Source organism: Dermochelys coriacea, chromosome 8, assembly GCF_009764565.3.
Source record: "Dermochelys coriacea isolate rDerCor1 chromosome 8, rDerCor1.pri.v4, whole genome shotgun sequence".
In the NCBI taxonomy this organism is placed as follows: Eukaryota; Metazoa; Chordata; order Testudines; family Dermochelyidae; genus Dermochelys; species Dermochelys coriacea.
This window is the reverse complement of record NC_050075.1, coordinates 9708805-9730494: the sequence shown is the minus strand read 5'-3', so window position 1 is coordinate 9730494 and position 21690 is coordinate 9708805. Positions and strand designations below refer to the sequence as shown.

General features: G+C 42.0%; 1 protein-coding gene and 1 long non-coding RNA gene across 3 annotated transcripts; one reads left to right on the top strand and one right to left on the bottom strand.

The window, feature by feature from the left end:
- Positions 1-396: 396 nt before the first annotated feature.
- On the bottom strand, positions 397-10017 carry LOC122461298. The gene is made up of 2 exons (XR_006283199.1): positions 9525-10017; positions 397-798 (listed from the first exon to the last, which is right to left on the bottom strand). It is a non-coding gene; the product is annotated as an uncharacterized LOC122461298 (long non-coding RNA).
- Positions 9839-19913, top strand: LOC119859640 (neuropeptide Y receptor type 6-like). 2 transcript variants are annotated; one of them, XM_043520587.1, is made up of 3 exons: positions 9839-9964; positions 12733-12819; positions 14263-19913. In XM_043520587.1, the coding sequence occupies exon 3, from the start codon at positions 14449-14451 to the stop codon at positions 15571-15573; it is 1125 nt and encodes a 374-aa protein (XP_043376522.1). In that variant the 5' UTR covers positions 9839-9964; positions 12733-12819; positions 14263-14448; the 3' UTR covers positions 15574-19913. The 2 variants fall into 2 exon arrangements, with proteins under 2 accessions (XP_043376522.1, XP_038267886.1); XM_038411958.2 differs by lacking the exon at positions 12733-12819 and adding an exon at positions 13554-13694 and having other exon boundaries at positions 9843-9964.
- Positions 19914-21690: the final 1777 nt, after the last annotated feature.

Here is a 21690-nt window from a genome sequence, read left to right as displayed (position 1 = left end):
GTACAACATGGGCATCTGCAATGCAAACTTCCCCAGTGTGGCCTCTTGCTATATATTTCAACCCTGAGCTGGAGAAATCTAGGAGATTTGTGCCAACTGTCCTTGGGACAGTCCCAGCTTTCCAGAAAAATATTTTCCTTTCTCCCTATTCTGCCTTTGGATATTTAATCTCCATGACCACCAAACCCTTGGCCTCTTTGTTGAGACTGCAGACACAAGTGTGAATTAGTGCTAGTTGGGAGGGTGTTATTTGTCAGCAAAATGGATGAAAAAGCAGGTCTTCAAGGGGAAACCGAATAACCTTTTTTGTACCCAAGCTGAGAATATGGGACTCTCTCTAAAATAAACAGAACTGTTACTGGATGCAAATATTAATGTATCATAAAGCAGCCACACTTTTTTTTTATTAATGCACAGCAATTTACTCTCCTTCCCCAAATGTGACCCTAGAATGACTTATAATGACCTCTTCTCCACACACAAAAAAAGGCATCAGACTGTTCAGACAGCTGAGCACATTGATCCCCTTGAAGGTTCCTCAGGGCATTATAACAGGAACATGCTGAAAATAGAAGAGCATTTGTCTGTAGCATGGGAAGACGTCATGGAACTCTGCTCAGGTCCCACTTGCCTCCTTTCCTCCATTGGTGACTTTTCTCTATTCCCATTGGTGTTGCTGTCCCTTTTCTCTTCTCCTCCCAGAGAAGTTCTTTCTCTGCTTTCCTTCCCCTCAGCTCCCCTGTTTCCTTCCCTTCACCCGCTGTCTTCTAATGGTTCACGATGAGTCCTGTATTATAACTGGGAGTAATGGGATGGAATAAAAAGAAAAATTAAGGCTAAAAATAAGTGGTGGGGAAGCTTAAAAAGAGTGAAGGGTTCTATTAGGTCATAGCATAGTCCCCCAAGGGCAGAGGTGGAAGCATTGTCTTTTGAGACATTAGAAACTAGAGTGGACAAAGCATTGAGACTATACCTCAAAAGCTCCAGGGGATGGATTTAGATGACATAACTTTTCCCATCTTTAATTTATGGTGTGCAACCACACTGGCTAAGCATATTCCTGTAATGGGCTGTTTTTCTAAAATTATCAGCACTGAAATAAACATTTAAATGTCATCATTAGGTGTCAGACTTTAGTTGGACAGAACCAACTCACCTTTCTCAAAGCTGTTGTTTCTGCAACCTCAGGAAGATAGCCATATGTCGGTGACATTTGGAAGGTTTTCTTCAAAACTATAGGGACTAGAAAATTAGGGCTAGATCCTCAGCTCCAGATCAAGTTGCTTTGTGCTGCCATAGCAGAACCTGCTACCACCTTAGCAGCACAAAGCACGCTAAAAGCTTCCAATGAGGGTCTTCTGAGGATTGGAACACATAGTCCCAACTATACATACAAACTGATGGGATATACATTAGCTGTTACCACTCAAGAAAAAGATCTTGGAGTCATTGTGGATAGTCCTCTGAAAACATCTGCTCAACGTGTAGTGGCAGTTAAAAAGGTTAATGGAATGTTAGGAACTAACAGGAAAGGAGTAGATAGTAAGACAGAAAATATAATAATGCCACTATATAAATCCATGGTATGCCAACCCCTGGAATACTTCATACAGTTCTGGTTGCCCCATTTCAAAAAATATGTATTAGAACGGGAAAAGGTACAGAGAAGGGCAACAAAAACAATTAGGGTTATGGAACAGCTTCCATTTGAGGAGAGATTAAAAAGACTGGGACTGTTTTCAGCTCTTTCAGAAAAGAGACAACTAATGGGGGATGTGATAGAGGTCATTAAAATCATGAATGGTATTGAGAAAGTGAATAGGGAAGTGTTATTTACCTTTCACATAACACAAGAATCAGGGGTCACCCAATTAAGTTGATAGGCAGCAGGTTTAAAATTCACATAAGAAAGTACTTCTTCACACAATGCACAGTCAATCTGTGGAACTTGTTGCCAGGGGATGATGTGAAGGCCAAAAGTATAACTGGGTTCAAAAAAGAATTAGATTTATTCATGGAGGATAGGTCCATCAATGGCTATTAGCCAAGATGGTCAGGGATGCAACCCCGTGCTCTGGGAGTCCATAAACCTCCGACTGCCAGAAGCTGTACTGAATGACAAGCATGGATCACTCAATTGCCCTGTTCTGTTCATTCCCTCTGAAGCATCTGGCACTGGTCACTCTTGCAAGACTGGATACAGGGCTAAGTTGACCATTGGTCAGACCCAGTATGGCCTTTCTTATCTTCTTATTACCCTTACCACAACTTAAGAGAATCCTTGAGTAACGAAGGGCTGGCATAGCAGTGGTGTGATTGGGGAGGGACAGCGCATACCAAGGGTGGGTGAGACATTGGGAAGATAGCATGGCATTCTACCAGACTCTCAATTTGTACAGTCCCTATGGGACCACTGCTGTTGGCATAACTTGCTCTGTATTATGCAAGGCGGCATTTTGACCCACCTAGGTTATCCACAATTTTGAGTTTTGCCTGAGGAAGAACTTAAGGACTGGACCCAGTGTCAGTGCTAGGTGCACTCTGATTTTCTCAGCTGCAAATCTCTCTTTATATATTTTCCATTTACATTAAAAGCTTCTTACTGTTTTGTATGATGTTGTCCCTTTTTTTCCAGCTAGTCCTAGGCCACATCTATGTATTGTTGTGCAGACACTCTGGAGGACATATTTTTGTCTTGCCTTTATATGACTGACATTTATCCTTATTTAAAAACAGCAGGAGGGATAACTCTATAAAGTTCTTATGTGCAAGTCTGAAATTAGCTGTAAAAAACATAATTTCTGTTTTCAGATACATTTATTTTCCAGCATTTTAAGATGGAAGCTGTATAAAAGCTAAGATTTTTGTACACAAAAATAATATCAACCTGTGTTAATATTTTAAGCTAGAAAATCAAAATATTTTTCAAGTTTCTGAAATATATGGGAAAATTGGAATAAAGATTGAGGGCAAAAGGAAAAATCTTACTCTCTGGGCCATTACTCAAAAAGAAAAGGAGTACTTGTGGCACCTTAGAGACTAACAAATTTATTTGAGCATAAGCTTTCGTGAGCTACAGCTCACTTCATCGGATGCATTACAGTAATGGGCCATTACTGTAGTCCTTAATCAGTCCTTGCAGTCGGGCAAAACTCCCAGTGCTGTCTGTCAGAGGGAGTTTTGACTGAATAAGAACTGTAGGATTTGGCTCTTTGAACTTAATTCACTTCCTCGGTTACACTGGCGGAAGCCAGCACAACCTTCATTGTGGGTCCCTGCAGTGAGGGTGTGGAGCTGGCTGGTGCACTTCCAAAAGTGGGCAGGAAAGGCCTAGGAAGGGATAGGCCAGGCTGGCTGGAAGATTGCAATGATTCAGTGCATCTCCTTGATATCCTTTGCCCCTAGAGCTCATATGGAGGCCCAGCTGAAATTTAAAGCTGCCCTTCCAGGGGTTAATCCCTCCACTGGTGCCTCTGCCTAGGCAGGCAGGCAGAACTATAAACCGTACCTCTTTGTTCTTGTAGTGTGAATTTTACCCTATGTTTTTAAAGCACATTATTGGCACTGAAAGAATGACTGATGTTAACAAATGATATAAAAATGAGAGACAACCAAGTTAATCTGAGCAGAATAACCACTTAGGAATCTACAAAGTTTCTTTCAAGAGCAGCCCAAACTGCAGTTATTGGACCCAGATTCCAAACCCTCCAGAAAGGTCAGGCAACCATTAAGCTAACTGGGCTACATACTCGGGTAACCTATATAAGCCAGCACATTTTCACTATTACTACAGGTTGAATAGTTAGTACAGATTATGATGAGCAGGAGAACATCTCCTGTGCTCCAAGGGGAATGGACTGGAGAGAGGTCATCTCCTGAGAACTTTAAGTGCTTGAGAATCAGGCTGCTTCCAAAACACTTTACAAGTGCACTACAGCCCGTCCTTATCCTTTTCCACCTTTTCAAAGTTTACAGAAACCCCCCCTTAGCCCCAGGTGTCTCAGCTGATTGGCTACACTTTTCACTATGCAGCTAAATTGGCTACACAAACATATGCACCAAATCCTTCCATAGCTCCATACTGTACGATACTAGAGAAAAATCTACCTTGCACACAAAATGTGATTTTTCAAAGGCTCATAATCACAATCTATTTTTTCCAAAATCCAAAGGCATTTCTCATCCAGGGCTACTTCTATGCAGATTTTGGCTGCAAAGCTGTTTAAAAAGTTTCAAAGATGTAGATATTATATATACAAAATGGCGGAAGTATAGATTTTCAGTGGCCTCATTCACAAAAATGGCCGAGCCATTCAAAACAATTCACCTTCTGACAGAGATCAAGCTTGGAAAAGATCAATGTGAGGTGAATATTTTAGAAAACTAGGAGAGACTACAATAGGGGGTTAGGATAGAAAATATGAAACATTACGTATGAAGATCACACTCACTAGTATAATTGCCTACAATTCAACTATTTGTTTTAAAGATTATTTAAAAGTCACTTTGCTGACCTAAAAATAAAGATGCTACTTGTCCAACCACAGGTTATACTGATCTCCAACCCAACTGTACTTGGGATTGCTGGATTCTATTCCTGGCTCTGCCACTAGCCTACTGGGCGACCTTGGGCAAGTCACTTCACTGTTCTGTGCCTCAGTTTCCCCATCTATAAAATGAGGTAAATTATACTGACCTCCTTTGTAAAGTGATTTGAACTCTCTGGTGAAAAGTGCTGTATAAGGGCTAGGTCAGAGGTGAGCAAACTTTTTGGCCCAAGGGCCACATGTGGGTATGGAAACTGTATGGCGGGCCATGAATGCTCACAAAATTGGGGGTTGGGGTGCAGGAGGGGGTGAGGGCTCCAGTTGGGGGTGCGGGCTCTGGGGTGGGGCCAGAAATGAGGAGTTCAGGGTGAAGGAGGGGGCTCCAGGGTGGGCAGCGGGTTGGAGTGTGTGGGGAGGGTGTGGCTCCAACTGGGGGTGTGGGCTCTGGGGTGGGGCTGGGGATGAGGGGTTGGGGTGCAGAAGGGTACTCTGTGCTGGGATCAAGGGGTTCAGAGGGTGGGAGGGGGAATCAGGGCTGGGGCATGGGAGGGGGCCAGAGGCGGGAACACCGGGCAGCACTTACCTCAAGCAGCTCCTGGAAGCAGCAGCATGTTCCTCCTCTGGTTCCTATGCAGAGGCATGACCAGGCAGCTCTGCATGCTGCCCCCTCCACAGGTGCTGCCCCTGCAGCTCCCCTTGGCCACATTTCCTGGCCAAGGGGAGCTGTGGGGGCGGCACTTGGGGCAGGAGCAATGTGTGGATTCCACTGGCTGCCCCTACGCATAAGAGCCGGAGCGGGGACATGCCTCTGCTTCCAGGAGCTATGCAGAGCCATGGCACACATGGAGTTGGGCAAGCCCCAGACTCGGCTCCCCAGTGGGAGCTCAAGGGCCGGATTAAAACATCTGAAGGGCTGGATGTGGCCCCCAGGCCATAGTTTCCCACCTCTGGGCTAGGTATTATTAAGATATAGAAATTAGTTGAGGTTCAGGTCACTGAATAATTTTCAAAAATTAGTATGCTATCATAAATAACTAACTTCAAGCTAAAATATTTTAAACAGTTGCCTCTTCATTCTAGGCATGACTTAATGGTGAGATCGGGACCAGAATAAAGAATCAGTAATATTGGAAAGCTGATTGCTAGAATTATGCGATAAAATGGTGCAAAGTTTAAACTTTCATTTAATGAGTTTCAGAGATTTTTATGAATTTTTCCATGGATCAGTGGCCTTTATTTCATTAAAACTAATGGGGGGTGGGGCGGGTGCTGATCACATCCCCAAAATGGGAAAACCCAAAGGGAGGGGTCTAAAGGGAAGGAAATCTCCTTGAGGTTCTCCTAAATCACCACACCTTCTTCCAGTTACATTAGCTCACCAATGTGCCTCACCCTGGTGCAAGGTCACCATAGAGAGTTCCATCTACTTTTGCTTATTTTCCCATGTCTTCTTGAAGCGTTATAAATTATAGTTTTCATTAGTAAGAAATATTCCGGCTCTTTCCTAGACATTCACAAGACACTGGCAACATCTCAGTTACTCTGGTGTAAATTCAAAGTAACTCCCTTCATCATGAAGAATCAGAAACTATATACATACATTACTGAATTGCAGCTTTCACTGAGATGGGGAGACACTGCATAGCTATGTGGGGAGAGGCAATTTTTACCAAAACCCTAGGGCAAACCCCCTTACTCTCATGAAAAAAGCCATGGGCTCTTTAGTGTCTGCAGAGAGGACACTGGCCCCAGTGGCTCCACTGGGAGTAGAAGGTGCTTTGAACCTTGCTAGAATCAGAGCTTTGGTTTTTAGGGTCCCATCTGAATTTTAAATTTATGCACAACTGCAACCCCCAGAATTCCCCAAACTCCTCCAAATAGCGAGAGTGTCAGTATTCATATGACAAGAAAATTCTCTTTGAATCTCTGATGAATGGTTTTACTTTTAGATAGTTTGGCAAAATCAAAGGCCCTCCAAAAATGTGGAGGTATCATCCCCTACTCTCTTGGATGTGGTAGTGACTGGGGATCCTGGACTGTAAATGAACAAAGAAACGCTGTAATATGATTTATAGAAGCAACACCTAATCAACCTAATTGGTTCCCAATATAATGTCACTCCCTGAAGCACAGTTACTTCAACTTCCAAGATGGCATAATATATGACATGAGCTTTAGAGAGCAGTCCTTGAGAAATGGTAACTTCAGACGAAGGTGGAACATGGGAGCAATATTGGGGAAGAACATGCAGAGAGGATGTTGGGATGTGGGAGAACTGAGACACAAGAATAGAGGAGGGTGCTGGCAATTCTAGGGAGTCATTAATGAAGAGAGGGATACTCCAGAGGAGGGGTAGGGAGAAGGATATAAATCATATCCACAGATAAACAGATATTTTGGATCCAAGCAAGCATCAAGCTGTCATTGACCAGAAGCCCATTGTGTTAGGTGCCATACAAACACAGAACAAATAGATAGGTCCCACCCTAAAGAGCTTACAGTCTAGTTAGCAGTGCTCCTCTTGACTTTATTCAGAGTCCTGCACATGGGGCTTCCAGGATTGGACCTAATGTCAGAAATACTTCTGTGGAGTGTGACAAAGTTCCTGCTCTACCTTGGTGGGTCTTGCGCTTATTGGCAGATTTGCACGCCTTGGAGCTTCACAGCAGCCCTCAGCTTGGCCGTTTTTCTGAACCCACAGTCCAGGTCAATTCCTCCTGTGTCTGACCAGGAGTTGGGAGGAACCCAGCCTGCCCTCTACTCCGGGTTCCAGCCCAGGGCCCTGTGGAATGCAGCTGTCTAGAGTGTCTCCTGGAACAGCTGTGCAACAGCTACAACTCCTTGGGCTACTTCCCCATGGCCTCCTCCCAACACCTTCTTTATCCTCACCATAGGACCTTCCTCCTGGTTACTGATAATGCTTGTACTCCTCAGTCATCCAACAGTCCATATTCTCACTCTCAGCTCCTAGTGCCTCTTGCTCCCAGCTCCTCACATGCGCACCACAAACTGAAGTGAGCTCCATTTTAAAACCCAGGTGCCCTGATTAGCCTGCCTTAATTGATTCTAGCAGCTTCTTGATTGGCTGCAGGTGTTCTAATCAGCCTGTCTTAATTGTCTCCAGAAGGTTCCTGATTGTTCTGGAACCTTCCCTGTTACCTTACCCAGGGAAAAGGGACCTACTTAGCCCGGGGCTTATATATCTGTCTTCTATTACCCTCCTATAGCCATCTAGCCCGACCTTGTCACAGGATATGCAATTAAGAATCAAATAGTGATGCCTGGGATTTTTTCTTTACACTTGGGACAGGGACCTCTTATTAAAAAAAAAAAAAACCCATCTCACCGAATTCCTACTATTTCATGAGATATAAGACCACCCCTTGAGCTGCTGGGGTCCCCGAGAGGTAGAGTTCCTACATCCAACATCAGTCCTGCTTAGCATGTCTAACCTGCAATATGATATTAATTATTTGTTATCAGATTACAGCGATTAAATTTGTTTCCTAATATAGATGTATATTTGTTTCCTAATATAGTTTCCTTCCATGAAGTTATCAACCTGTCTCGACCTGCTGCAAAAGGCTGTTTCCCATAATTTTTATTTAGCAATTAAAAGTAGCATGAAAAGTCATATAAAGGAAATATAATTCTGCTATTCATTAACCTATTTTGCAAACACAGACACTACACAATTTGGCTGAAAACCATAGACCTTGATCCCTCTATTCTTGGCCATATACTCCACTTACGCCATGCCTACTTCTCCCAGCTGGGAATTGCACGAACAGATCACAAGCAACTACATCCTTAAATTCTGGGATTTAAATTAATCTTATTTACACCAGTTAACATCAAGATTCAATACAATTAGATTGATAGAATTACACCAATTTAAAACCAGTGTGATATTAGAATCAGCCCCCATATATTTCATTCTTTCTACAGGAGACTAAGAAAATCCAGAGATACAGTTATTAGTAAGAATGGAGTACCCTTTGGGATAAGAACTATCCCAAATCTTTGTCCCAAACTTAAATTGAATGAAATTGAAATACTTGTTGAAAGTTTACCAACTTATTTTCTTTGTTGTTGCTGGTTTTATATATGTACTTAAGAATTTTTATGATCTATACTTAACGTTCCTGTTCTGTGTGCTGTTCCATTTCTTGGGTTTAACTGGGACCCGATGCAGAAATTCAAAAATACATTAAGAAAGCTTGTTTCAGAGTATTTCTGACCTGATCGAAACCCTAAATGCTAGCAATCCTTCAGGAAAATTTATCCTCGCAATAGAACAAAACAAAATCTGTGCTAAAAACTCAAACTATTACTCTCCATTATAATGCTGCAGAGATACAGCCTCATCATTTTTCTCCCTCATTCTGAAAATCCTACTGCTTTTTGATCATCACATTCTGTGGGGATTTTTTAATATCGAGCTCCCCTCTTTTCTCCCAAAAGTTTTGCCTGCTACTTTCCTTTTCTCCAGTTTAACAGGAAAGCTTCATCTGCTCTGCCCGCAGCTTTCCCCACATAAACACCCAATTGTTCTGGACTAATTTTCCCTCTTGTCACCACCTCCCCAGAACTGAAAACCACTCCCTGAACCAACAAGTTCCTTCCTTGTCACCTCCAGTTCTAAATAGTTAATAAATAAATATTTAATACAAGCTTTATTAAAGAAATGACTGTATATGTTTTTAAACTGTAAAACAACAGTAATGATCATGAATCCTATTTCTTCCCAAGCTTGGATAATGGGCTATGGTTTGATCTTGAGAAATTTTTACAGCACAGGTATAAAATACCTAAAATAGAGGGTATTTATAATGGATAAATCAGTCTTAATTGTAGTAAGGGAAATAATGTCATTTCAATAGAACATGTATTCTCCTTCTAGGCAGTCTACTGTATGGCTGTATTTGGGGAAATTTCCCTTGGGGAAAAAGCAATAAGCCATCTGCAAATATTTACCCGTGTGAAATCCAACTGAGATTCTTAAGAAAACATTTATACTATAGAACAGATAAGATAATTGAAAATGAGATTTCAAGATAATGCTTGAAAAAACAGGGAAAGAAAATATCATCCCCATGGCTACAGTCCTCTCTCCTCCCCGCTTTCTCCTCATTGGTGTTTCCTTCTTCTCAGATTCCAGAGCTTGTTTTATTTCTCAGCAGTCTTTCCACAGTGAGGTGGCTTCAGTTCCCCATTGGAAATCTGAATGAAGCTGCAGTTTGCTCAGGAAGGGAAGAAAGAAAAGTTTAGATCTGGCTTTAGCAGCAGACAGATGCACTTCTGATTTCTTCAGACACAAAGAAGATGTGTTTGCTGACTTTACACATCACCTGAAAAGGAAAAGAAAATCCGTTAAAGACAGAAGAGTGGAAATATGACTTGAATTTTCCCAACAGGTAAGAAGTCAGTGCATTCATGAACCTTTTGAATGACAAAAATACCAAACCATCTGAAGGGGAAATTATTTTATTCCCCATTTCTTAAATTTAAGGATGACAGGGTAACTTTTTGAAGCTTTTACATTTGTATTGCTTTCAAGTTTAAATCATAGATTTTTTTACTGCAAATTTTCCTAATCACTTTGGAGGGAAATATCAAACGTTGGAATAATTCACAGCAAACTCAAACAGGGGTGTTTATGTGTTTATTTTTCTTATTTTATGTTCATACTAGACTTTTAACTTTCCTTTATTTCTGGATGCTTCAAGAATGTTTCTGCAACAATGAAGGAACAGGATAAATGGCTTATCATTTGGGATACTATTAAACCTTCTGAGTCTGTTTATGGTGATGAATTTTTTTTAAATGGGTATTGTAGCATGAGAAGTATGTGTCTCAGTATTAGAGAGATTAGTTCTTTTAGTAAATATTTAAAGGGGAAAAAAGAATTCTACCTCCAGCCTAAGTCTCAATTCAAGGATGCAAAATATTATGTTAACATTTATGATTAGTTTAATAATGTTGTTCAATAGAATTCATACATGCTGCACAGCGGCGGTATAGGTTGTTTGTCCAAGGCATCATTTGCTAGAGATTATGTATTTTTCCAGCTGTCGAAAGAAGAGGGGTGTAAATTACCTTATTGCTGAGGAAATGTTTAAATTACCTTTTGTTATGACATATATGCTAAAATACACTTTTATTAACCCACATTACCAAGCAACCCAGTAACAATTTCCAGTCATCGGGAATGAAGCTTTTTTTCCTGGAACAATGACAAAACACAATCAATCAGTGTGCAAAGAGTTAATGAACTGCAACTGCCCACATTACAAGGTCATTAAAAGGACATTCTTTGAAGGTAGAAAGTGCCAGGGGAGTCCCAGAATCCACACTGTACACAGCAGGAGGACATTCGGCACTTGTTGATACATAATCATTGGCATTTAATTAGAGATTGTGAAATAATGGATTAATAAGTAAACATAATAAATAATGCATAAAACACCACAAAGCTGGCTCAGCCTCATCTCCTGGTGGGCCCATATAGCCTCCCCTGAGAGAGTAGAAGAAACAGCAGAGCAGAGCTTGTTTGTGGTAGTGCATGGATCCTAAATAGGTAGGCTCGCACTGCACCCTATTTGCAAGGAGGCAGGGCCCAGATCTGGGGTCAGGCAGTGGGAGTGGTCAGCACAAGGAGCAGAGGCCAGAGATCCAGAGGATAATCTCATGGACAACAACCTGTCCATACAGCCAGACCTTAGATCAGTGACCTGCACACACCCTAACACTGGCAGCAAGACTCTTTGGATATGTCTACACAGCAACAGGGAGTGAGCCCCCCAGCTTGGGAACACAGGATCAAACTAATGCACTAAAATAACAGTTTGGATGTTGTGGCTCGGGCTCTCAAGCCTAGGGGGCCAGGTGGGCTTGAGAGTCCAAGCCACAATGTCCACACTACTAATTTTAGTGCTCTAGCATAAGCCTGTCTCCCCAGACTGGGAAGCTCACTCCTTGCTGCTGTGTAGACATATCCATGGTTGCAGTACAGCTACTGGCTAGCTTTGCTTTCCAGCACACACATCCTTGTGTGTGTGAAAACTCTAGTCAGGAAATTACTGCTACTTAGAGCAACTGCTACTTATAGTGGATTCCAGGGGAATATGCTTAATTTAGCTCCAACTTCTGCAACTTCTCCAACTTCTTGCTTCTCCAACTAGCCACATCACCCATTCACATGGGGCCCAATCCTGGAAGCTGCCAAACACCTTCAGTTTTCACTGAAATCACTGAAAATGGAGGGCACTTTGGGGGTACAGAGAGAGCTGCCCTCACATACGTACCCACAGAGATGACTTCTTGGAATGATAATGCTGTCATGTGGCTGTCTTTCCTCACTGGTTGCAGGGGTGCACGTAAAGGACCACGGAGGCGGTTTCAGCCATTAGGTTGTATTAGCCTCTGAGGTAATGGCTGAAACCGCCTCCGTGGTCCTTTACGTGCACCCCTGCAACCAAGTGAGCTGTAGCTCACGAAAGCTTATGCTCTAATAAATTTGTTAGTCTCTAAGGTGCCACAAGTACTCCTTTTCTTTTTGCGAATACAGACTAACACGGCTGCTACTCTGAAACCTAGCCTCTGAGGCGTATCTTTGCAAATTCCTTCTCCATTCCCTCATACAATCATACAGTTCCAGGCCAGAGCTTAGTATTATCCTCTTAGCGCAGACTTCAACACTCACATTTGAATCAGCAAGGCCATACAAAGCCACACTAGTACAGTCATAATGCCATCCCTCATTCCAACAGGCCTGCACTAGACCCTTCTTTTTATTGGGATTAGAGTGATTTATCCCCACTTGTGACAGATCTTTCACAAGCTTCTAGACTCAGTTGCCTGATCTGAAATGGTAGGACTTATTTCAAACAGAAGCATTTGAAGAAAGCAATCCAAACTAGAATTCTGCACCTAAAATTCTACAGGCAGCGGAGAACCTGGGAGTCGTATGGATCTTGGAGTTATATCACCTCGGTACAATACCAAGCTCAGCCGCAGACTTGTATGATCTAATGCAAGCCACTGAACATCCCTGTGTCTTAGTAACCTAATAAAGATAATGACCTAATAAAGCATTTTACAAAAGTGCAGTATGTAAATGAAAGTGTTTGTCATAATTATTTTTCTTTTATTATACTGCTTCCTCTTCCTGGCTTTTTCTCAGGCCTATCACAGTGTAATGTTTATTGCTACAGCTGCAAATTGACTGCTTCAGGCTTATTTCCCTATCTCTCCCACCAAAGGGACTAAGGTGAGTCAAATCTGTGTTGTTTAAAGGGATGTAAATGTACCTAAGGTTGTGAAAAGCATAGTCTTGAAGAAATGAAAGATGGGCAAGCAACTATTCTATGACAGGTTTCAGAGTAGCAGCCGTGTTAGTCTGTATTCGCAAAAAGAAAAGGAGTACTTGTGGCACCTTAGAGACTAACAAATTTATTAGAGCATAAGCTTTCGTGAGCTAAGTGTAGCTCACGAAAGCTTATGCTCTAATAAATTTGTTAGTCTCTAAGGTGCCACAAGTACTCCTTTTCTTTTTGCAACTATTCTATGCGGTTCTTTTTCTTTCTCAGGTTTGATATACAACCTCTTTCTGCCCAGAAATTCGCTGAGCTTTGGCTTTGAGTTCAGCTTTTCTAACTAGTCTCTAACTCCCAATCCATAGATTCATTAATGCTGAACCTGATCTCTCATTTACACCTGTTTTACAATGGTCTAAGTCTATTGATGTCAATAGATTTACACATACACATGTGTAAATCAGGAGTAAGTGAGAGGAGAATCAGGTCTTTGTTTCTATAGACCAGATATTGCATTTAGCTACAGTAAGATTCCTTTGTGTTGTTTACCAAACTAGTGCAAATATTAAAGCATGTATCTATGGAAAGGAAGGAGAGAACCTGAGGCTAGCACTCATATGAAGATATTGTTGTATATGTCAAAGATGCTGCCTCCATCTGGTCCATATTCTTCTCTGCTTATATTTAGGGCCAAATGGAGGTGGTCTCTTTGACATCTACACAAGTAGAAAAAGGCATCCAGGATGGAAATCCAGTACACAACCATTGTACCCTGCTCCTGTATTCCTCCCTGGACCCATGATGTTCATATTCTACAGACCTCATAAAGGTAGTATTCTAGGACAGAACATTGCATGGGGCAGGGTGGTTAATCTAATATGCTTTACCAGATACATTCCCTTTGTTCCCATGTTTGTTTGTTTTTAAAAGATTACTTCTGCGCAACAACAGAGCATTGTGCATGAAGTCAGAGGCAGACTTCAGCATATTATAGCATTGCTTAGTAATTTTTGGGTAGTTGGTGCCAGGCCTGAATTTAGCTCTTTGATTGCAGAAGCATGATTCTTTATTCTCCTGATAATCAAAAATGATTGAACCATTTTTGGTCAAACTTCCCAAAAATATGCACCTTTGGGCAGAGACTGACCCTGCAATATTTTATCCTGAAAGTGAAACTAAAAAACAAGAGGGTTTGAATGAGAACTGTTATGAAACCTTACATGGTCATTGATGTTCCTACTATAATATGCTACAATCACTGACTCATGTGACAAGAGCCACTGATTCCCTGTAATCATGAGTGCAGAACCTCAAAAAGGCAGACTCAAGCCACTTGTGTCAATCTCTTTGATTTATAGGTTTAACACTAACGTTTTACCATTTGCTTTTGTTTTCAGGATTCATCAATGCTGTAAATACTAGTATCAGATCTGCTCAAACAGAGCATTATGAAGAACAAGTATAAAGATTGAATCCTATTAATTATGGTCTTGGGAAGCTCCAAGCAAAATATCTTCTAAATAATTAGGACCAAAAAATAAGCTTTGCATTCTAAATTATGTCCATGGTTTTAGGATTCCTTTATGATGGCGAAACCCACTCAGCATCCTAGTGTGGGTTTGTTTAATCAAACTATTGCAAACAGCAGCAACTCACAGTTTTCACACTTTGATTCATGTCAGCCTTCTTTCCCTGCAGTCTTCTTGCTCATCACGGCTTATACTGTCGTTACAATAGTGGGGCTTTTTGGAAACCTTTGCCTGATTGTTATAATAAAAAAACAGAAGGAAGCTCAAAATGTTACAAATATTCTGATTGCCAATCTCTCCTTATCCGATGTCTTGATATGCATCATGTGCATTCCTGTCACAGTTGCATACACTTTGATGGACTATTGGATATTTGGCGAGGCTATGTGTAAAATAAGCTCTTTTGTACAAAGTATGTCTGTCACAGTCTCCGTATTCTCACTTGTTTTAATTGCTGTCGAGAGGTATCAGTTAATAGTGAACCCACGTGGCTGGAAGCCGAATATTTCACATGCTTACTGGGGAATTATCTTCATTTGGGGGGTTTCCCTTATCATATCCATTCCTTTTTTTATATTCCACCAACTATCTGATGAACCCTTTAAAAATCTCTCTTACCCTAGCGATTTCTATACGAACAAAGTTGTTTGCATTGAGGCATGGCCATCAGTTGCAGAGCGACTGGTCTTTACCACTAGTCTGCTGGTTTTCCAGTATTGCTTCCCACTGGGCTTTATTTTTATCTGCTATCTCAAGATATTTGTATGTCTCCGGCGGAGACATAGTAAGGTGGATGGGATGAGGGAGAATGAGAGCAGACTAAACGAGAGCAAAAGGATTAACATGATGCTCATTTCAATTGTCGTGACCTTTGCATCTTGCTGGTTGCCTCTAAATATATTTAATGTTGTTTTTGACTGGAACTATGAGGCCCTGATGAACTGCCACCATAACCTAGTGTTCACATTGTGCCACCTGGTAGCCATGCTCTCAACATGTATAAATCCTATCTTTTACGGATTTCTCAACAAGAATTTCCAGAAGGATTTAATAGTGTTAATTCACCACTGCAGATGCTTCATACTTCAGGAGGAATATGAGAACATCGCCCTTTCAACCCTAAACACTGATGTATCCAAAGGATCCTTAAAATTAAATAATACCCCTGTGAATAGCTAAACTAATCTAGCATGACAGTCTCCAAAACTCTGTATTTATTGTAAATTGACTGATTCTGGTTGATTCTTTTGTAGGATTATAAAGGTCTTGAGCTGTTCCCCCTAATGCCAGAGGGAGTCTTTGCCGTTTAGTTCAGTGGGAGCAGGTAAACTTATCGTGTAAACTGTTCCTTCTAAATAACATTGTGCTTATTAATTCTAGTAAATCACCCCCCAGAAATCCTTTACAGTCAACACTAGCAAAATACCAGCAGTATTAGCGTATCATTTTTAAGCACATGCTTTCACTATCAATAATTGGCTCCCTCAGAAATTTTCCACCTCAGTGATACATGTGACATTCCCTGGGTAAAATGCTCTCTTCTGCTTCCCCAAGATAATCCATCCATGCCAACGTGCCCCCAAATCCACCAGTCCTGCCTCTGCCCTGCCCTCTAACCTAGTACCTCTCAACCCTGCCGTGTTTTCCCTGCACCTCATAGAGGCTACTTCAGATGGCCCAGCTACATGGCAGCTGTCCCTCACGATGGTGATACGTGCAGTCCCTGTTGGTAGCAGTAGGGGCAGGCAGGATGTCCTGCAGCTTCTGACTAGGAGTGGCTGGTCCAGTAGGAAGCAGGTCCCACTGCTGGATGGCAGTTTGGGGAAGGGATTCCCTTTTGGTTTTTGATGCAAGTGGTCTTCCCTAATTAATGGGGAGGCTTGGGTTTCATGGCTGATGTATGCGTGGGGAGGGGTGGAACCAGGTATTCCAGGCTGCTGGAGGGGGAGCTAGGTCAGGCAACGAGATTCCTCTGGGTAGAAATGGCAGGTCAGGGACAAATGGGGAAGGAACTCAGATTTTCAGATTCAGATCTGGGGCTGGGAAGGTAGGCATTGCAAGGTGGGGGGGGGAGGCAGCCAGCAGCAGCCACAGCTCCGTACAGCAGCTCCACTCCGTACAGCAGCAGCTTGGCCTGCCTCTTCTCCTTTCCTCCTTGTGCAATGCTGGAGCAGCAGCAAGGATCGGGAGTGCAGGGATTACATGGTGTGTGGTCCATTGGCTCTGAGGAGACCTTGTTGGGGGAGAAACAGGAGAGGAGTGCTCACTGGATCCGAAAGCACTGGTGGATGCACCCGCCGCACGCTGGCTGTCAGAAGCTGCAGCCGCCAGCACAGTCCTAGGGCTGACAATGTTGACAACCAGAGCTGGCCTTAGCATTTTCAAGTTCTGTTCTACGCAGGCTCTTCTGCTGCGCTCATCACTGTAGTAGGAGAGCCTTCCATTACTGCTCTAGTCAATGTGACTACACATCTATCTAAGCTGGCCTGTGAAACCATTTTTAGTTACCCCTCCGTCCTCAGTACCTGACTCCTGTATCTTGTTGTTACAGCAGTATGAGTACGGATGGACCAATGGTTTTCTGAGGGGTTAGGAAGATCGTTCTTTGGGATATGTCCTTAACTCACTTATGTTACGTAAAAAGTGAGTCTGGGGGAAGCTTCGTTAGGGTCTCTCAACCCTCTCTCTGCTTCTCGCTTTCAGCCCTAGTGAGTACTTTCCTTTGTTTTGTATCCACTTGCGCTGGTTTGAAGTTTCCAGACTTTGTTCCCAATGAAAAGAGCTAGAGACTTAATTTTTGTTTTTAAATGAAAGTTGAGATAGGCCCCAAATGAGCCTCTGCAAGTGCCACCCAGCTCCCCAGTATTCAAGATGAAAAATGCATATAGCATTTCTTTTATTTGTATTGTATTCTCCTTTCTTTCTCCAGCACAAGTTGTAGGCATCTGTTATAAACACCATTGATTCTGAAAACAGGCTCTTTAGAACAGCTATCAAACCGACTATGAATTCATAATTACTCATTGACTTCAGCTACTTATACAGATGAAAACATGTTTGCCTTTGGATAGAAAATTTGTTTTGTGCTTTAGTTTCAGAAATATCCACACCCATCCCTGTGAGTTAGTAAGCAATAATGCACAAAAGGTGCCTGGGTAAGAGAGAGTATTTTTGTTTGCCATGTATATCCTGTTCAAACTGGCTTTTGCTACAATGCAGTGCATGGAAAACTAAAGCTATAAAATTAATGTTTTTTAATTAAAACATGCTGTTAATTGTTTTTAAAAGTTAAGACATACTGAATATACTCTCTATCCACCTTCATGGTGCCATCACAGAATCAATTAGGAATGTCCTAATGGCAATAATTAGAGAGTTTAAATGGGGACAGCTAAAATGCTAGACTGATACTCACCTGCACGTTACTCCATTTTTCTTTTCCCGTTTGGATTATTGTTGTATAACTTTCTCTACCACTCTGGCTAGTTAGCACAGATATGTGTATGTCAGAAAAGACTTTCTTCCTCATTGATCAGTATCTCTATGTACAGTGACCTATAAATGCTAAATATATGACCTCAGTCTTTCAATGGCAACTGATTGTGATGTCATAAACACAGAATTAGGTTTCACAGCAGGATGTACCTGAGAGTGACTTTTTTATCTTAATTTTTTTTAATTTGACAGAGATATTTTCAGACTTATTTTGACCCAGCTGTCACCAGGCATATTTATGCCTTTGTCACTTTCTAGACTGACTACGGTTATTTACTACAATTTAGGCAATCTGAACACCATTTAAAAAACTCCAATTATTCTAAGACTGACAGTCTTAATTACTGTACTAATTCAAAATGTATTACGCTCATTTTTAGTCACAAGAGAAGTTCATAATAATTTTCAAAACAATTTTTTTTAAAAGTCCCAAACTACTACAGAACTTTCATGGTTCTGGCCTGACATAGCTAATAAGCTGATCTTTTATTCACTTTTACTGCAGCTCACATTTTAAGTCCCCAAGAACAGGGATATTAACTTTCTCCAGCTATAGACTGAAAATTGTAAAGGACAGAGCATTTCAGGGTTCAGCGTGTCTCAGGGCAAAAAGTGTGTATACAAGTTCTAAAACAGCTTAAGCACAGTTTGGTTCTCTGAAGACTTGCAGATTATCTGAGGGTATGTCTACCCTATCCATAAATGAGGATCTGTCTACACTAGAAATGCTACTGAAATGTGCTGTTGTAATGTAGACACTTACTACAATGACGGAAGGGGTTCTTCCGTCACTATAATAAATCCACTTCTTCAATTGATTCTTCCATTGATCTATTGTTGTCTGCGCTGGGGCTTAGGTTGGCTTAACTATGCATCTCAGGGGTGTGATGCAGCTAGGTCAGCCTAACCTTCCTGTGTAGACCAGTCCTGAGTTCTGTAGACTAGAGCACAATGTGTCTTATAAAGCATCTTTTAAAGTGCGCTCATGAAAGCTCTTGGAATCCTGTATGCATTTTACAAATCCACACAGGCAGTGGAGCTCTGCCTGAGCGAAGAGTGCAGGACTGGGCCCTATATTGTTGTAAACCATTAATTCTTCTCTGATAACAGTAGGCATTTAAATATGGTTTAATAACTAAGGCTACATCTACACTTAAAAACACTACAGCAGCCTAGGGACAGCGCTGCAGCTGCACTGCTGTAATACTTCGGCGCAGATACTTAGTACAGCGGCAGGAGGGATTCTCCCATTGCTGTAGGTAATTCACCTCCCCAAGAGGCAGTAGCAGTTAGGTTGATGGAAGACTCTTCTGTCGACCCCGGGGGTAGGTCGGCTTACCTACCTCTCTCAAGGATGTGGATTTTTCACATCCCAACAGAGATGTAGCTATGTCAATATAAAGTTTCAGTATAGACTAGCCCTAAGTTTTAGGAGTTGCCAAATAACCTTTAGCTATTTCAATACTGACATAAACATGCCTTGTGATTGGGTTAATTCCTAAAACCATCACTATAGATCACGGTGTCCAGCTTCAGTGAAAAGACTTTACATCCAAATTGTAACATGCTCGCTGGTGTACATTGCACTGTGAAAGTTACCTGTATTCTGTCATTTACTATGTGTTTGCACAGCCTTAGAACAGTGGGACGGTGACTAGTTGAGACTTCTCAGTACTGCTAAAGCATAAATGTTAATTATATTAATAATACTTTATGCTCAAGACCACCTTTTTGAAGACAGCTTAGTGTACTTGTAACAATTTGTAAGAATGGGGTAAGTGTTTCCTGAGTCACTCTGAGCAGGAAGGAGACCTGGTCTCAAATGTATTAGGGCTTGATCCCACTGAAGTCAGTGCATGGCACTGCTCTCATGAGTAAGTACTACTCACATGAGTAAAAGTTGCAGAATTAGAAACACAGTAATCAAAGACTTGAGAGACACAGCTGGATTGAGTGGCTGCACGATAATTAAAGAAGTGTACTAATTAATCAAGAATAGGTTTCAGAGTAGCAACCATGTTAGTCTGTAGTCGCAAGAAGAAAAGGAGTACTTGTGGCACCTTAAAGACTAACAAATTTATTTAAGCATAAGCCTCTAAGGTGCCACAAGTACTCCTTTTCTTTTTAATCAAGAATAATGTATCTGAAGTAGGAAGTGAATTTTTAGGTTATTCATCCATAAATGCGTACATCAGACCTGTGCATCAAAAGTAGCTAATATACTTCCAAAGAAAACAATTAAATAGTTAAGGACTAAGGGTGTGATCCACAGGGATACTTAGGCACTCAACCCCATTTTTAGGCCCCTCTGTGATCCACAAAACTCCCACTCAGCTGCCACCTAATCCTGTAAATGCCTAAACTCACTTAGCGCCTACATTTTTTCCTCTGGGCATGCTCACTGCGGACTCCCTCTAGGTGCCCAGGTACCTATCGCCTGCCTCCGCATACAAAGTACTGCCTCACGATGGACATCCAGGCACACGCACATCTCCTTCCTAAACCCCAGAGTGATTCACAAACTGGGGAAGAAAGGTGTTTGGCCTGTGGTGTGTGGGACCCAATCTGGTAGGGGACCTGTGAGCATGCTTACCAGATCAGGTGCCTCAGTGGTGCTCATACGAAACAGCCGGGAGTGGAGGAGGCAGGGGGAAGGCCATCCCTTATGACTTCTGGTCTAGTGGATAGGATGCTCACCCAGGGTGTAGGAGACCCCTATTCAAGTCCTGAAGGGGGGAAGGGATTTGAACAGGAATCTGCCACCCCTCATCCACTCACTGCAGAGGGAGCTTAAACACCTAATTCAGGCTTTGTGGGTGGCGCTGTTCCTGTGATTTTTCTAGGTACCATGACATTCAGGGCTGCAACACCGAAGTCCCTTTGTGGATATCTCCCCAAAACTGTCTACATGTGAAATGGGTCCTGTTGAGGACATAGGCAAATCTCCCATTAGCTTCAATGGGCCAGATTCTCAACTGGCATAGATCACTGAGTTCCAGTTATTTGAATCAAGCCATGTTGATTTACTCCAGTTCAGAGACTGGCCCAACGGGAGTTCTGGCTGCATAAGGAGCACATGGTCAGACCCACATTCATTAATACTGCTGGACACAGCAGGCTTAATCAAAGTAGCTAGTGTATACACTGGGGGAAGGTGGACCAGATTCTTCTGTCAGTTATAGAGGTAGGAAATCCAGGGTAATTTCATCATCTCACTGAGCGATAAAGAAACTCTGTTACACCTTTCAGAGTAGCAGCCGTGTTAGTCTGTATTCGCAAAAAGAAAAGGAGTACTTGTGGCACCTTAGAGACTAACAAATTTATTAGAGCATAAGCTTTCGTGAGCTACAGCTCACTTCATCGGATGCATGTGAGCTGTAGCTCACGAAAGCTTATGCTCTAATAAATTTGTTAGTCTCTAAGGTGCCACAAGTACTCCTTTTCTTTCTGTTACACCTGTGTAACTGACAGCAGATCCAGCCCAGGAACTTAACTTCTCTCAGAGATTCCAGGGCCAGTATAAAAAGCCACCTAGAGCTGTTGCAAAATCTGAAAAATCATTGGTCAGGCTACAAAAAAAAAAAAGGTCAAAACTGTAAAAACTAGATTGCCTAGGCTTGGTCTATCCATACCCCTGAGCCATGTAGTTATACTGACCTATCCCCCAATGTAGAGCACGCTATGTATAGAAAAGCTGTCGTGTCAACATAACTCCCACCTCTCCTCAGGGAGGTGGAGTACCTACGTCAACAACAGAAGCCCTCCCACTGGCACAGATAGCTTCTTCACTAAGCACTACAG

Excerpts from the sequence above, each read along its gene's own strand:
- LOC119859640 (XM_043520587.1), top strand. The coding sequence starts at position 14,449 with ATGATGGCGAAACCCACTCAGCATCCTAGTGTGGGTTTGTTTAATCAA.